Raw genomic sequence first — 17427 nt, forward strand, 5'->3', positions numbered from 1 at the left:
TCCTTTGCGGCTGAAATCTTTACAAACAAGATTTTTTTTCACAGTAATTTACTGTGGGCTACATAGTATTCATGGAAAGTTTGAAACATGTACTTCTCTGTATTTTGAGACTGCAGAATATCTGATGTGGTTTTACTTCTGAAGATGGTCCTCAAGCGTGTTCAGAAGTGTCCGTCAGTCATTTCCTTTCTTCTCATTGAAATTTCTCATAATATTTTTATGTGTTACTGTTTTAGGTGAGCCTGAGTTTGGATGATTGATTTCTTGGTAATCAAGTTTTCAGCAGGCAATTGAATCAGATACAATTCCTCTCAGTCATCCAGAGCACAAATTAAAATTTGCATTTCAGTCACTAGTCTTGTCTGTGGCATCCTCTTCCCTCCCACTCAGACTGAGCATTTTTAAAAAAGTAGCCGTCTATATAATACATACAAGTTAATAACATTGCTGCATAGCAAAATCCTGGTGGATTTTCAAAAATTGTATGTAATAGAAAATAAGCTCTAATTTTATTTGGATCTTGCAGGTGCGCCGATTTGCAGAAGCATTCTTTTGTCTTGAGCATCCAAGGCAAGCTGCCCTTGCCTATCAAGAACTACAGTGAGTAGCCTTTTGAAGTGCACAGTATGTGGCATGTAGTACTATAATTCTATAGCTTATGTTGTGTAGAAGTACTGTCTTGCAAAAATACTTACATAACAAGTTCAAGAAAAACTTCTGTATTAAATATAGATTTGAAGTTTCTTAATGAAAGTTATATAAGAAGTTATTAAATAACTATAAAAATATTAAATAACTAATTAGTATAAAAGCTTCTACTAAAGTGAATTAAACTACTGCCAATTTCTGTTAATGTAAAAATAAATAGTTCTATTTTTTCATGTAGGACTACTTCCTTTTTTTCAGCGCTCAAAGTCATCTACAGATGTGTGCAGCTATCAAAAACACTTCTTTCTGCAGTTCTCTTCCACCCCTTCCTATTGAATGCAGTGAACTAGATGGAGATATGAACTCCTTGCCTATAATCTTTGAAGATCGATATTTAGATACAATTACTGAAGGTAAACATACCTTACAGTGCAGTTTTCTTTTTGAAGAAGTGAGCAAAAATTATGTAAAACCTGAGTATTTTTCCTTACATTTCTTGCTGGCTTTAAAGGAGTGCATGTAGGAAATGTTTCTTTAGTTCGAGTTTTGAGGATGTATAAAGTTCCATAATTACTAGTTTTTTATAGCTTCAGTTACCTGCATAATCTTGTTGTAAACAATCCTTTTTCTTACTTTTTTTTTTACTCGCTTTTTTTGGTGAAAGATCTGGATGTTCCCTGGTTGGTAGTTCAGAGTCTTCCAAGGTCAGAGTCCAATAAACTGGATAAATTTGAAGCTGAAGAAGGTTTTGTAGCTGGTTTTACAAGCCCGGAACTGAAAATAAGACCTGCAGGTGCCTCCAACCTTTGTCATTCAGAAAGTGAAAAGATGCTAACAAAAACTTTGAAAGGGAAAACTGAAGATGCAAATAAATCCAAAGTTAAGGTTACTAAGCTCATGAAAACAATGAAACCTGAAAACACAAAAAAAGTTGTGAAACAGAACTCTAAGGACTCTGTGGTCTTAGTAGGCTACAAATGTTTGAAAAGTGCAGCACTGGAAGATGCCTCTAGAAGCTCAGAAGGCAGGCCTTCATACAATGCTAATGAAGGGCTGGACCCTACATTAGGTGGGTTTCCTTGTGATACAAAGACCTGCACCAGGCAAATAAGTCAAAGAGAACTTCCATTTTTGCCATCTGGAGCTGAGGAAAAGACTGCCAAGATTGAAGGTGTCCAGCCAGGTCCAGGTAGCCCCGTGCACTGTGAAAATGTGGCTATTTTTGGTAGACTTACTATCTCCCAGACAGGTTCTGGAACTGAAGGTTGTCGTGGAGGTCAACCAGCTTCCTCAGGAGTCAGGACAATTGAGGTCAAACCAAGTAATAGGAATCCCTATGAAGGGGAGAAAGTAACTGTTCACATTGGATCATGGACTGAGTTTCCACAAGATGGAGTGCAAGGAGAGAATTTGCAGACACCCAATATTCAGTCTTCAGAATCTGTAAATAAATTGAATTCAGGAGAACAGGAACCAGTGCTTGAAAAGGAGGACGTCCACGAAAGAAACTTCCAACATACCAGTGACATCTTGACAAAAATGAAAAGTAATCAGCCTACTCTTTCCACAAAAGAAAGTCAACTTTCTGCAAGTGGAGACATGACTAAATTTCCAGATGTTAGCATGACATATGCCTCTTCCAGGTTTTCAGATTCAGGTGTAGAAAGTGAACCAAGTTCTTTTGCAACTCACCCCAACCCTGATCAGGTTTTTGAAAATGTTCAAGGGCAAAGTGCATACAATGGTGAGAGGGTATTTCCTCAGCTTTTACTAAAACCAGACTGTGCTATAAAAAACGCAATAGAAGGACATTGCACTGAGAGTACTAGCGCTGTAAGTGAAATACAGTCATCCCTGACATCCATAAATTCTCTGCCTTCAGATGATGATGAGCTGTCACCTGATGAGAATTCAAAGATATCTATTGTACCTGAATGCCAGCTAAGTGACAGTAGAACAGTATTGGATCTTGGAGCAATTGACTTGCCAAAATGTGGTGACAGTAAAAAATCTAACACCGATTTGCAGCAACAGTGTGTTGTATTTCCAGGGTACTTGGATAACAAAACTCGGTCTATACATTCCTCGCTCTCAGGAACAAAAGATCTTTTACACTTAGTTGTTTCAGATGGGGGTATGTCTCCTGATGTGAAAAGTTACAGCTCACAGGCAGACCTTGGAACAACCTACAAGGACTCTCAGGACCTTGAAAGGCATCTTAATGCCACAGAAGCAGCAGTTAAATTGCATTTGGAAATTACTTGTATGGGTGAGCCATCTGTTGTTTCACGTTCTTCATCTGTAAATGCAGTGTATGAGGTTGAAAAAAATGAAGGAAAACATAACGAGCCTTTAGAACTAAAGGAGACAACTGAAGAACTGCCAGTAGCTAAAAGTGAAACTGGTACAGATAATCCTTCTCCAACAAGTAGTACTGACATGGTAAAGCAAGGGCTTGTTGAAAACTATTTTGGCTCTCGAAGCAGCACAGATGTTTCAGATATTTGGCCTATGGACAACAGCAATCCTGTTAGCCCTCAAAAGGAAACATATGAAAAACAAATTATTTGCTCTTCCCAACAAGATGAAGAAGAGGAGGAGGATCAAGAAATGATTGAAAACGGGTATTATGAAGAAACAGACTATAGTATATTAGATGGAGCTTCCAGTGCTGACCAGGATCATGGCTCAGCAGAAGAGAGAGCCCTGAGATCAGAAAGGGTTGATAGTGGGCATCTGCGAGATGGAATGACTGTCCCTCCTGTCTGCACTCCTGGTTGTCTGTCTTTTCCTTCTTCTCTGAGAGACTCTCCTTGCAGTGTTATCTGTTCCTCAAGGAACAAATCTGATGCGATTACACAACAGCCAGGCAGCACGTCCTACAGCTCAGCTTCATCTGTTTCCTGGTATGAAAGCTCCCCAAAACCTCAAATGTTAGCGTAAGTAATTGTTTTAAAACTAAGTTTTTTAAATAGAGTGTAGAAGGGGTAAAGAAACATTGTTAGGCTCAGGCCCAGGACTGTGGCTTGTGGCTTCTGCACACTCAAGTAACATCACATTTTAGTTAGTTAGCACTGAATTCCTTCTATCACTTAGCTTGTAATTTCACGTAGTTTGACAACCTTCAAGCAAAACATAAATTTTTTTGTTTCTCTAACATGTTCCTTTTTTAAAAAAGTCATTTGGCTGAAAAATTATGTCATCATGGGTACTGAGCATAAAAATAGTGTTTTATGAAATGGAAGCTGTTGAAATAGCAAGCATAGGAAAATAAGCTTTGAGTTTAAAAACATGAAAACAAAAGTATTCTGTAACTGGTTGTCCATCCAAGTTAAGTGAAGCCAATGTGCAGTGTTAGCCAACATGACAGCCTTATTTTTCAGTCTTCACTTCAAATATCCAAAATGTAACACCTCAGAGACCATAGTGATCTAAATTTCACTGCAATTTGGATGCCAGGAAGGCCAAATTTAGAGGGACATCAGGGATCCCAGATTGCACCTCCTCTTGCTGTAAACATAGGAGTTTCCCTGATAACTCCTTGCTGCTAATTGAACATGGCAAGAAGCAGCTTAATGTGTTGTATTGGAAGTAAAACACTGCTTTCAGAAAGAAGAAAGCTTAGAAGAGAGGTAGAAACAAGGAGAATGCTGAGCAGGCAGAAGAGATAAAAGACCGGCTAGTTTGTGGTAAGCAGCAGAGAACAGGAGGAAGGATTGAGCAGTGGTGGCGGAAAACAGGTTAGAAGTGGACAGGAAAGTAACTTCTGAAATACTGGAGAGTGGGTACTGGCATGGAATGGGAGGGGTGAAAAGCAGAGACTATTTAATTAGGGTGTTCTGTAACAACAAAAGAAAGGGAACTCGGAGTAAAATCAAGGACATGGGCTTGGGGAAAGCAGGGTCTACTGGAGCATGGGATAACTGGGATTCCAGAGGGCATGATCTGCCTTTTGGTAGAGAACCAACCTTGGTATGTTTGGTTCAGAAAGCATGCCTTGTGTACAAACTAAGTAGTAACTTCTACTGCCAAGTGGTAAGACCCGCTGCCTGCAGTGTTTTCTGTTTAGGCTAACGTCACTGAGGCTTGCTCTTGACAGTTATTGGGGAATGAGCTAAAGATAAAGCTGGGAAAAGAGACAACAAAAAGTAGAATGCTAGGAGAACAGTGAGCAGGCGGAAGAGGACACTGGGGATACAGCATGATGCTGTGAGGGATCACGCAGAACAGACGGATTAAGGAGGGAAGGAAGCATAAAGCTTGAAGCACTGCAGGGAAACTGAGACGTGATTAATTAGGTAGGAAGGTCATACACAAAAAACCAAGGAAAGGGGAAGAAGGGGAGGAACTCAAGGAACTCCTAGCATGTGGGGACCTCAGCTATTAGAAACTATGTAATGTATCCCTTCATACAATACATAAAAGACAGAGGTCTGGATCTGGCTTCTTCTGAAGCAAGTATCAGTTATTCAGCCTACCAGAGGGACTTTCTGGTGAGCAGTTAGAACACTGGATCCAGCTGTCTGCTGACCTAGGAAATACCAAAAGTCAGTGGAAATCTTTACCTTGACTTCTGATGGGTTATAATTCCTGTAATTTTGTTACTGCATTTAAACAAAGCTGTTGCTTGCTCAAGACCAGAACTAACCCAGAATGTTCAGTGGTTTCAGAAGTACTTCAGTTTGCAGAGATGTGCAAAGGAGAGAACAGAGTAGAGCTTGGGGTATGAATTTTGTTACAGAGGAAAAGGGGCTGTAGGAAGCTGAAATAAAAAATATTTTGAGGAACTGGCTTGTTTTGTGAAGTTAGTAATTTGATAAATATATTTTCCTTTGTATCAATTACATAGAATACGAAGTAAAAATACAGTAGAAAACTGTATCCTAGGAGACCCTATGTTTGTCTGACAATAGTAAATGTTGTTTTATCATAAATATGGTTTCGTTCCAGTTTCCTACAGGCTAAAGAAGAATTGAAGCAACTTAACCTTCCTGGATTTATGTATAGTGATGTTTTGAAACTGGCTTCTTCAATACCTTATTTCAGTATGGAAGAGGATGACTGTTCAGAAGAAGGAATACATCTTATAGTCTGTGTCCATGGCCTAGATGGTACGCTGGGAAATGTGATACTGAATGCGATAGCAGTTCAGATCACCGGTCGGGTGTAGCTTTTGTCGTTTGAACTGTGAACTGGACACTTTTGAAATAGGTTCACTGGAAGAAAATGGGAATGTGACGTTCTACTGCTACCTTTGACAATGTGTTACATAAAATCATTTAAATTAAGGATTTTATGTAACATTTGTCTTTAATAAAACTTTCATGCACATAAACCCATTTTATGCCATAGTTCACATTAGGTATATCTTCCATTTTTTAATGTCATATAGGTATTTGTCTATGTCATGCTAATAGAATGGAGTTACTAACAGTACAGTTTTGTTTAAAATTTGTAATGTTACATTGTCAAGGAAAATAAAATATGTGTATCTTGTTAGGAAAAAAATAGTATCTGTAAAATGCAGTCATGTTTATAAGGTTTTAAAAGAGTAGATTACTGAATCACAGAATGGTTGAGGCTGGAAGAGATCTCTAGGGATTGTCTAGTCCAACTCCTCTTCTCAAAGCAGGGTCACCTACAGCAGGTTGCCCAGGACCCAGCCCACTTGGGTTTTTTAATATTTCCAAGTAGAGGAGACTCTACTGTAGTAGAAATGAGAAAATCTCTTGCTAGTGGAAAGAAGGATTGGAAAGTTGAAATAGCTTCAGTATATTCACCTGCTTTTAGTTCAAAGCATACGTGCATGTTAAGTAATAATACCCCCTCTAGTTAAGATACTCATAGCTTCCTGCCATCGATGTTTTTGTCTTTTTTTGAGAAGCTTCTTAAATTAACAATGTAAGGAAACACAAGAGGGCAACAGGTAGAATATTGGACTGGGCTGACACTGCACAGCCTTCCTCTCCATTTTTCAAATTCCCAAGTTAAAAAAATAACAGAATAGCTTTTTTGTGTTCCACTGGGCAGAAAGCATCCTTTGTTAAGCCCTTTTTTAAACAGAACTCAGAAGTGTTCATTCTTACTAGCATAGATGTTCAAGTGCTATTGCATGCCTAGAACTGACACGAAAGTTAACTTGGCCAAAAGTCCTGTTGTTGAAAAAGCATGTCGTTGAAGCCTTAGAAAAATCCATATAGTTAGAATTTTCTGACGAAATGGCAAGTTCATGCAAGTTCTTTCCTATTACTAAGAGATTTAAATAAAAATTTTGCTCTCTAATTAAGGCAGAAAGGGTACTCTTTCTTCACAAGCATACATGATCATTGATGTAGAGAAGTCTTCAGGATGCTAGTTAAACTAGCATTCGTTGTCTTGGGTACCAGCCGAAATGTATTTTTATCTGCTGACAGTCCACTCTGCTTTTTTATTCTATGGAAATGTTTACGACTTGCCCTTATTCCTTGCTCCTTCACTTACTTCTTTAAGCTAGCTCTGAGTTCTTTAATTGGCTTTTATCAAAGTTAATTAGGTTTTCAAGAATATAATGTTCACAGTGCTATGTGTCTGTTGGATGCTAAGACAAAATCGAACACGACTTCCTAAATCCTTGCTTTTTTAAAACGGTGTCTGCACTGAGTGTCATTTTTATAGAGTGTTTTGTCACTGCATTTGGCATTGCAGTTTATCTTCCTGAGTCTTACTGAATTTTAATTAGGGCTGAGGATATCTTTAGCTGTGTTTAAATATAAAGTTGTGCAGTAGGTTAATTTCGGTATTGTAAGTGCTTTTATTGCAAGTTAACTTCACAGTATCTAATTCTTGATTGTTTTTCCTTTTAAGGTAACAGCGCGGATCTAAGATTAGTGAAGACTTACATTGAGCTAGGGCTGCCTGGAGGGAGAATAGATTTTCTTATGTCCGAAAGGAATCAGGTATTTGCCAACAAAAAAAGAATTTGTAAAGCAATGAACAGTGTACATCTTCAGACATGTTTGTTTAATGGCACTATCGTGTTGCAGTTTACCACATTCTGTATATTTTTATTGTATTCTGACGGAATCCATGATTTGATCTGTGGCTTGCGTTAAGTAATTACAGTCTACTATGATATTGAAGGTAAATTTATAAGGAGTAACATTTGTTGCTGCCATTTTATTGTGTGTACTGGTATCTCCTAAGTTCTCACCATAATCAGTTAGGATTATAGATAAAGTACGCTTGATATTAATAGTGAAAATGGTGATACTGAAAACTGATGTGGCAAGGAGGGAGATGTGTTATTTCACAGGATCTGAGAAATACAAAATACCTGTCTCTTGTTCTTTTGTCAGTGTCCTGTAAGATCCACATCATGACACTGAACCAATATCAAATCACCTCTTCTGTTAAACTTCTGTGAATTTTACTGTCTTCGGATGAAGTAAACTTGGCAAAGCAGAGAAGACCAATTTTTACTTTTTGTGTGCTTGTTATTAGACGTACTTCAGGGATGAATGAGAACAGAGAGTCTCTTCAATGTCTCAAGCGAAAGGTTTATTTCGTGCCATCCTGGCAATAGCTGCTGGGATGCTTTGCAAAACAGGCCAGACAGGCACTAAGCCATGCTTTCTCTTCTCTAGCCCGGTAGTTTTTGCCAGTCAACAGTTCTGAAACTTTCTGATTTGGGAATTCCACTGAGCCCACTGAGCCTAATAGCTACTGATGGACTTTTCTCCTTAATGTTGGCTGATTCTTTTTGAATGTTTTTACTTCCAGTTTCCACAGGATACAGCTGAGATTAATTCTATGGTTCATATACATTATTAATTCAGTTGCAAACAAAGAAATTTAAACAAATCTCCCTACAGCTTGTTTTGGAAACAAAAATAGGCAATAATCATTCCTCATTTTCCACTTCAGTTAATTATTTTATAAACAAGTATAATTTCTCCCTCAGGAGGAAACTGAATAGACATAGTCCATTCAGTATTTCTCAGTTTCACATGTGAAACAGTTTCTGGTCATCCATGATAGCCTTCCCTGCCCCCTTTCAAACTTCTTGTCATTTAAAATAGGATGATCAGAACTAGGCAGAGCATTTAAGATGCTTGTTCACCATGGACTTACAAAATGCTATATTGATATTTTCTGTACTTTCCTTGCTTTCCTAACATCCTGATTATATAGAACACAGGTGTATAGATTATTGTTTGCATATGTGTTTAGGGCTGTTTTTCCCTATGTAACATTGTTTTGCATTTCTTGCCATTTTATAACCCAGGCATGCAGTACTACTATAAGATTCATCTGAAATTCTGGTCGATTCTAGGTGTGACTGTCTTGGATATTTGCTTTTGTGTCCAAACTCTGACATCTCCCCTCCTTCTTCCCTTCCCCAAATTGTTTATCAGTATGTTGAACACTACAGACTTTAGCAGAGATCCTTTGGAACTTGTGTTGAAAAGCTTTAGGCAGTCTTTGCCTACCTCTTTTTTAGTTTCTTACGGTTAGTCATTGTAGAGAATCAGCTATGAACTGGGAATAAGGATTTAAGGATTCTTTTTATTTTGAATAAACAGTACTAATGTAGAGTTTCTGCTGTTGCAGTACTTGTCTCATTTCTATTTCATGGGCAGTGTGATTTAGTTCTGAATATGCAGTTTCATCTTCTGTTTCACTACAGATAAGATTAATCTTATGTGTAGGGGAGGGCTTAGAAGGAAGGCTGTGTAATGTTAAGGTTTGTTTTGGTGTATTAAAAGAAAGTAGTCTTACAGTAAAATGTGTATTACTGTATTCCATGGTACAAGGAAAAAAAGCTTGAAAAAATTATAATAACTAGCTGTAGTGTTTGTATTCAAAGTTGATATGGATGCTTTTATTTGTGTGCTGTTGATCAAAACACTGGGGAATAAGAATTCAGACTGAATGCAGAATGTATATTGCTGCATTAGAAAATAGTTATTATTTTTTATTTCTTTTATTTTACAGAATGATACCTTTGCTGATTTTGATTCCATGACAGATCGCCTTTTAGATGAAATTATACAGTATATACAAATTTATAATCTAACCCTTTCAAAAATCAGGTAATATCTGTTCTATACTATTTATAGAAATAAACCTAAAACTAGAGCCCTGTGTTGTTCTGAACTGTGATGCTCAGGAGCAGGCCAAAAGAGAGATGGGAAAGAGAAATTCAGGGAGGGGGAGGAGTAGGGGAAAGGAGAACAAAAGGGAGAGAGGGAATTCCCAGCTGAAAGAAGACTGAACAGTGTTGTAAGCTCACCTGGTCCTGTTGGTTTTAGGGCAGAGTTAAGCATTACATTTAAGGAACTGCTGTCCTGTGCTTCCTCAGATCCTGCATGGTAGGGTTCTGCAGAAAAACGGATAATATTTTGAGAAAGTTAAAGGGAACTGTAATAGTGCTATGTCAAGATAAGGTTAGCTTTCTTGGGATTTTGTAGTTTTTTCACCAAGTATGACATAGCAGACTGTCAAACTTGTCATTCCTACAGGGAAATTCTATCTTACCTGTGACGTTGAAGGGCAGCTGCATAAAAAAATATTTCATCATTTTGATGTTTTCTGATCGTTTCATCTGCTAAAAAGCATGTTTTACATCTTAATAGGAGAATCATCCCAGTCTATGCATTCCTGTTTCCTTTTTCGGTTACTTCCAGGGAATACCTGTTCCATTTATTTTCTCAAAGGGTACAACCATTTGGGCAGACTACCTTACTAACTTAGCTGTGTTGCTGGACTTAGCTCACTGATAGATGAAAGGAGAAAATTCAAGCCTGACTTCATCCATTTGTTTAGGCATTCTCAAATTATACATCTGGAAGGTTTTTTGACTTGCTAGTCACATGCATTTCCTACAAGTTTCTGCATACTGATGCGTTTGGTAGGCCTTGTTCATCTAGAGTAAACATCTAACATATTTAAATGTAATCTCACTTTTTAAACAAATGTTTCTATTTTGAAATAGGCAAGATTTGGTTAATTTTGTCTAAGTTGATGATTTAAAAAAAAAACAACAAAACCACTGTGTGATTGTAGTTGTGTTATGCAGACTGCATGATAGTGCCCTCGGTACAGGAGAGGAGAGTGATGTAATCCACCAGCACAGGCTGACATCTTTGAGCAAACCCACCCCGTTACCTTCTCATTGTTCATACCTGAGAATTGAATTCTCCTTTGCTTTTGGTTTGCTTCTGTCATAAGACTTTCTATGTTAAAATATTTCTTCAGTTTTATTTATTACTTGTCACTAGAAAGAAAAAAGGAAATCATCAATTTTTATTTTAGTTTCCTTTTCAAGGTGTATACTTGTGTTTGGCCCTGCTGAAGCAGAAGTCTCCATCTCTCAACTTTAGCTTTTCTTATGAGAAAGTTAAACCTGTCAGCAAATCCTGCAGCTGTTTCCTGGTAGCTACATGAGAGAACTTTCAGAAACAGATGTTGCTTATATGCAATTCCTTGAAGGGATGACCCAGAAAGCCCAGGAAAGTACTACTGAGAAATCCTCTGTTCAAGTAGTGATGCTTTCCTACCTTATTTTGGCTGTCCCCCTGTAAAGAAAGTGGACTTTGTGCTAGTTAGCCATGCTCTTCGGAATGATGCTAGTTTCTCCTCATAAAATCTCCCTGTCTGCTAAAGGTAGTGTTCTCTCTACAAGCACTGTTCAATAGCTGAATCAAATCAGAAATCAGTCTCCAGACCAGTAATGATTTTGTAACACAAAAAAGCTGACCAGTGTTCTGTGTCAGAAATACCTGTTCAGTCCCTCCTTTATGCTCGAAGTCTTGTTATGGGCAAAAGGGAGCGTACTTCATATGCAGAGCTAAGAATTTATTGTTAGTCCAGTTAGTGTTTTAAAAATCTCATAAAATGAAGCAAAAAACCTACTATTAGTCTAGTAGTTTACAGTACTACTAAAATTCATAGTCCAAATTAATGCAGAAAAGTTCCATTATTAATATGGTTAAAGTTGTTATACAGAAACTTTCTAGTATCTTTCTCAGGTGGTAACTTCCCTTCCAGCAGCTGTCTATGTCCTAAGATTGGTGGTTTCTGTCTTCCTCAAGCAGTGGGACATCAGCATCCTGGGTCTTCAGTGCAAGGAGAATGATGTTCACGGTGGGGGTTTCTGCCTCCTTGGCCTTGGGTCTGCCTGGATTTATTCTCATACTTTCCTATCACCAGTCCGTCCACATGCTGAACCACATTTTGGTTCCTATTACTCTCCTCCCACCCCCCCCTCCTTCTCTGATATCCCTAACGCTGGCTTGCTTTCCTGAGTTGCAAGATTGTGCTTCTGCAGTGACCATTAGTAGACCATTGGGGACCTCTGGCGTATGATACCTGTGTCTGCACACTTCTACACCTCACTTTATTCCAGTGATACACAGTTCAAGCCACACAGAAAAACTACTTGTTATTTGTAAAAACTATAGTGAAACTAAAGCAAGTTTAGGTCTGACATGTTACTTCACTGCCAGACGATTGTTGTCACAGCTAAAACAAACTAAAATCAGCTCAGGCCAAGGCAAGTCATGAGAAGTTCTAAGATTCTGCACTGTCAGGTCAATGCAAAGCCTCATTCCTTCAAGTAACAGCAAAATCCTGTTTATGGGGCTACATTTTTATACTGAGATAAGAAAAGGCATTCCTTGTACCATCACAGAACTCTCAGCCATACTATACTGTCAACTTCAGTGAACCAACATTTTTGGTACTGCCAAAGCTGGTATCAGTTATTACACCAGTACACTACCCAACATGTGTGTTGATCTCCAGACAAAATCTTTGTGCTCACTACACGTGTGTAGCAAGCATGAACTGGAAGCTTGATTGAAACCAACAGCAATTTGTCTTGTGAAACAGTGGCTTGGTAAAAAGGAATCACAAAATACTTTAGGTTGAGGGGGCCTCTGGAAGTCACCTGGACCAGTTACCCACTGATACCGGTGCCACCTTCACAGCTAATGCAGCTTTGAAGCAAGTTAAACTGCTCAGTCAGAGCTGTTTAAGTTTTGAGTGTCTGTGAGGATGGAAGCCTTTCCAGATCATCACACAGCTAGGAAATAAACCACATGCTCTTATAGTGTAGTTTCAGAAACTGTTTTCCTCATGTCGCGTCTTATATAAATTTCTGATGACCTGAATTAGACTTTCACCTCAGTTAGATTATTCAGCTTGTCATCCTCTTCCCTAAGTAACATTGGCTCACCAAAAAAAAGGCGGTTTTTAATGCTGTGCATATATTTAAATATTTGTTCATTGTTTCAGCACCTTTTTGCTTATGGCTTTTGATAGAATTTTTTTTTTTTCCTTCCATGTATTTATATAATAGGGCAGGAATTTTCATTTGTTAGCACAGAATAATGAGGTTTTACTGTGTCTAATTTTCCAGTATTGGTACCCTTGTGGCATAAACTGCAAATAAATACCACAGTATAGTTCTAATAACTTCAGTGTGTGTTGAGTTAATGACATCTTGTATACAAAAGATGGTAATATTGCCACCTACTGTTCTGAAATGCATTGGAGAGCATCCCACAATTGCAGGTGTCTGAAACAAGGAGTAGGATGGGTTACATTTTTGTTGTACACTTTCAAAGCGCTTTTTGAAGGGGTTTCCTTTACCTCCCTTTTCCTTTTGGATTTGAGCAAATCCTTAAACCTTTCTCTATCAGAAGATAATGTTAAAGGCTTACTATGTGTTCACCTACACATCTGAATTTGAACTCAATATATTACTGTAACCTTTCTTATTTTTCTGAGTCTTTACAAATTAAGAACAAGTGTTTAATCTTTAATTCACATAGCTAATTGTGAGCACCCTTTTTTTCTCAAATGGATCATTCATGTTTCTGAAGTTTTGGTTCAGGTATGTCCATATTCTTGAGGATGCTAGGATTGATTGATGGATCACAGGTTTTTTCCAGTGACAAAATTGTCTTTTGTTGTGGTACAATAGAAGAGTTTCTTATTTCTCTATGACATGTAGTAAATAGTGGATGAACTGTCAAGAGAACTGTCAAGAGAACATCTCTGCTAATATTCAGCTCTTTAGAAAATAGTCTCTTTTACTCAAGAGCAATTACGTGATGCAGATCATCATCAGGATAAACTCACTCAATTTCTGTGGACAATTTCTTGTTCCTAAAGAAATCTATGCTTTTGTTTTTCCTGTATGGGCTTTATGATCTACTCTGAGAGAATGGTTTTACATTCTAGTATTCAAGAGTCAGCAGCTCAGTATTTTGTTTTGCAGATGCACTGCTGTTGTGCTGACAGCACAGAGGTACCTATCTTTCATTTCTAAATTAGGTAGGCAAACATAGCAAGCTGCCACAAAGAATTTCTGATACTGCAGCAATTTTGAAAATCTAGTAGTAAAAGCGAATGGGGAGTATGCTTAAGCTGTGTATTGGTAAGGAACAAATAGCCTGTTCTGTCATAGAAATGTATATTATGTCAGAGTTTAGGAGTTCAGGGGTGGCCCTGCCATTCTAAAACCTAACGTTTAAATTTTTTCATTTAGCTTTAAGTTGGGATTTTCAGAGTCAGTAATTCTTGCTTGGGAAGCAATTAAAGAGCCACGTAATCTTTTTAGCACTATATTTTGCACAGCTATTACTGGTAGCTTTGTTTTAGCTATTTTTGTTGACAAATGTAGTGATACAGAGCAAAAGGGAAGGGTGATCTTCTGGGTGTAATGTTGTGGCATGTATACAGTCCAGCCACAATAGCTCTACTATGTATTTTTGGATGGTTGTCTGCTCTCTATATGTCCTGAGATGACATTTATAAAACAGGAAGGCACTTTTTCAGTGTAGTTCTGAGTCTTGTCTCCACCATAGCCTCTTTAAGTCAGTGTCTAGGATGGTGTAGTCCTTACCTCAGCAGGGATCTGTAAGCCTAACTGTGTAATAAATAAAATTTCTTTGTTTTGTAGTGTCTCTTCTAAAGAAATGCTTTATACAGACTTGTGGGTATGACAGTAGGCATCTCAGATTACGTTCTAATTATTTTTAGATATATGAAGCTAAAGAGTTCCATCCATCTTTCCCCTAACTTGCTTAACCAGGGAAACAACTAAATGTCATATTCTCCTAGCTGGGATATTCTTCAGTTGCCTCACTCAAGCTGATAATCACTTCTTTTGGTCCAAATTGCTAAGATTTGAGATTTTGCTTCTACTTTAAAATAATCAGATTCAGCTAGGTAATGGTTTTCCCCGTTATAGGAGTACTTTTGGAATCCTTCTCCACTAGGTTGTTTCAGTAGCTCACGCGCATTTATCATGTTGAATGCCATCACATGCCAAAGTAGTGATTTATTCAGTCATGCACATCTCATAAAATATTTTGTGAATACTTGGTGCTAAGGGAAATACACCAGGAAATAATACTGATTTTGGATGGGAGATGCTGGTGGAAGGATATTTTGTTTTCACTAGCTTTTCAAAAACGATATGTAAAATAATTCTGGAGGAGTTCAGAACATGTTTGTAATGAGTTTGTGCAGCTTGGGAGATTATGGACAAGCTATGTTTTCTGCATGACCTAAAATACAGGCTTCTGAATGGGAACTTTTCATTATTTTTTTTCCTGTGCTCTTCTAGCATTTTACAATACTTTTCTCTGTTTAACAGAAAAGAAAAAAGATTGCCATCAAATTCTATGTTATACTGTTTTTTTCTTTTTAAACAGCTTTATTGGACACTCACTGGGTAATTTAATAATCCGTTCAGTGCTCACAAGACCTCGATTTAAATATTACCTCAATAAACTTCATACCTTCCTGTCTCTCTCTGGACCACATCTTGGTACCCTCTACAACAGCAGTGCTCTTGTTAATACCGGTAAAGTCTTATTTTCAGAGATTTTGTCTTTGAAATGCACTTACGAGTTTCCTGTGGGGTGCCATTTCTGCGTTACTTTGATTATGAGAAAGTATATGCTTCATTGTCATAAGAAGAGAGAAGGGTTATAAAAATAAAGTATCAATAGAAGGATGTGGATGAGATGGTTGACATAAGTGTGTTCCAGTATGTTTGATTCAGGTTTTCTCTTACACCATACAGAAACTCCAGTTTTAATGTGTTGAGCTCAATTTATTATAAACTGAATTTTAATATACTTAATCTGCAAAACAAGTAGGTAAAATGCGTTAAAATAATTTTGAACTACTGGTAGTATCTTTTCTCTGTGAAGAATGTCTTCCAGCCTTACAGTGTTTCAGCAGATGTGTCTGTACCTTATGAATGTCTGTTTTTCTAAGGATTAAATGTAGCTCTAGGAAAACTTGTAGAAACTGCCGGCTTTTGAAATACATGTTAGAAAATATTTTCAGGTAGTATCAAATTTTTAAATGAAAATTTGTTTCTGAGATTACCACCTACCTTGCAGAGCCTAAACCCAAAATTATTTACACTTATTTGCACTAAATAAAAACATGCTTATTAAACTCTTTAAAAACACTCCAAAAGTCATTAATTACTTTGTTTAGTGCCAGTTTATTTATGGATTGTTTTATTATTTTGTTTCATATAAAAATGGGGAGGAAAAACTTTTAACTCGCATGTGTTGAGCTTAAGAGGTATGGACAGGAATTGCTGGATAACTGGAGTTATTGGAGTTTATAGGAGCAGAAGGAACATGAGAGCTCTTTTGAATTTGGTTGAAATGGTACCATTTATAGCCCTCAATACACTACCAGTGAGGTCTGCTTCAGGATTAAGACATCTGCAATATAATTCACTATGGGCATCTACTGGGCTTTTAACCTAGTATATCTGTGGGCAGTTTCTTTCAAGTATTTTAATCTGTAACTGAATCTCACCCAAATTACCTCAAAGTGTTAGCATTACTTTGCTTTAAAAGTTGCAGTTTTCCAGGATGCAAAGAGGCAAGGCTGTTTGCTTATTTATATAATTACAGGCAAAGGACTTTCAGTTAACTAAGGTTAAAGCTCTCGAAGTATAATCCAGAATATATGCACTGAAAAAATAAGGATTTCTGGAGTATTTAATCTCTTTTATAGTTGAAGACTATACCAAATGTCCTTCTCATATAATAATCTTGTAATATTCTGTAAGTTATTGAAATAGAGTTTGTATATTGCCTTATGGCTACCTTACTAATGTATTTTCACTTTTTGTAAGTATAGTTACTTTTTTCTAGAAAGGCATGTACATTAGTGGAAATAATGGTCTTCATGCTTTATTATATATAGATAGGAAAGAATAAGGAAGAAAAATTTCTGGCTTTGACAGTGCTGACGGGAAGAATAAAACTAACATCTGAAGAGCTAAATATATGGACTTTACATACTTTTACTTATGTTTAATTAGTTTTCATACTTTATTGTGGTTCTATACTCATGTTGTACTTAACAATGCAGGACTGTGGTTTATGCAGAAGTGGAAGAAGTCTGGTTCTTTATTGCAATTGACGTGTCGAGACCATTCAGATCCACGACAAACATTCTTATACAAACTTAGTAAAAAAGCAGGTAAGCTTTGTTAATACTTACTATCTTTTAAAGGCCACTGTGTATAAATGTGAATAGGAAACCTAAAAAAAAAAAAATTGTTTCCAACAAGCTCTTGTTTCAGTTTATTTAAGAGTTACTTTAGCTTTAGTCCCATATTCTTCAAGTAAACAGTAAACCATTTTTCTTGCGGAGGTGTACCATTGGTTTGAGACTTTCCTTCCTAAGTAATGAGCAGAAATTCTTAGTGCAGCCACTATACTTAGATAGATAGATAGATAGATAGATAGA

At 37.2% G+C, this 17427-nt stretch overlaps 1 protein-coding gene across 1 annotated transcript; it reads left to right on the top strand.

Annotated features, from left to right (window-relative positions):
* Positions 1 to 493: 493 nt before the first annotated feature.
* On the top strand, positions 494 to 17157 carry FAM135A (family with sequence similarity 135, member A; the record flags this gene model as incomplete). The annotated part of the gene is made up of 8 exons (XM_010289493.1): positions 494 to 600; positions 907 to 1061; positions 1313 to 3587; positions 5599 to 5759; positions 7492 to 7583; positions 9622 to 9719; positions 15354 to 15505; positions 17047 to 17157. Coding segments are annotated over 8 exons (3151 nt in total), but the record flags the coding sequence as incomplete, so codon positions are not given.
* Between the last annotated feature and the right edge of the window lie 270 nt (positions 17158 to 17427).

This window comes from Phaethon lepturus, unplaced genomic scaffold (assembly GCF_000687285.1).
Source record: "Phaethon lepturus isolate BGI_N335 unplaced genomic scaffold, ASM68728v1 Scaffold13056, whole genome shotgun sequence".
Classification (NCBI taxonomy): Eukaryota; Metazoa; Chordata; class Aves; order Phaethontiformes; family Phaethontidae; genus Phaethon; species Phaethon lepturus.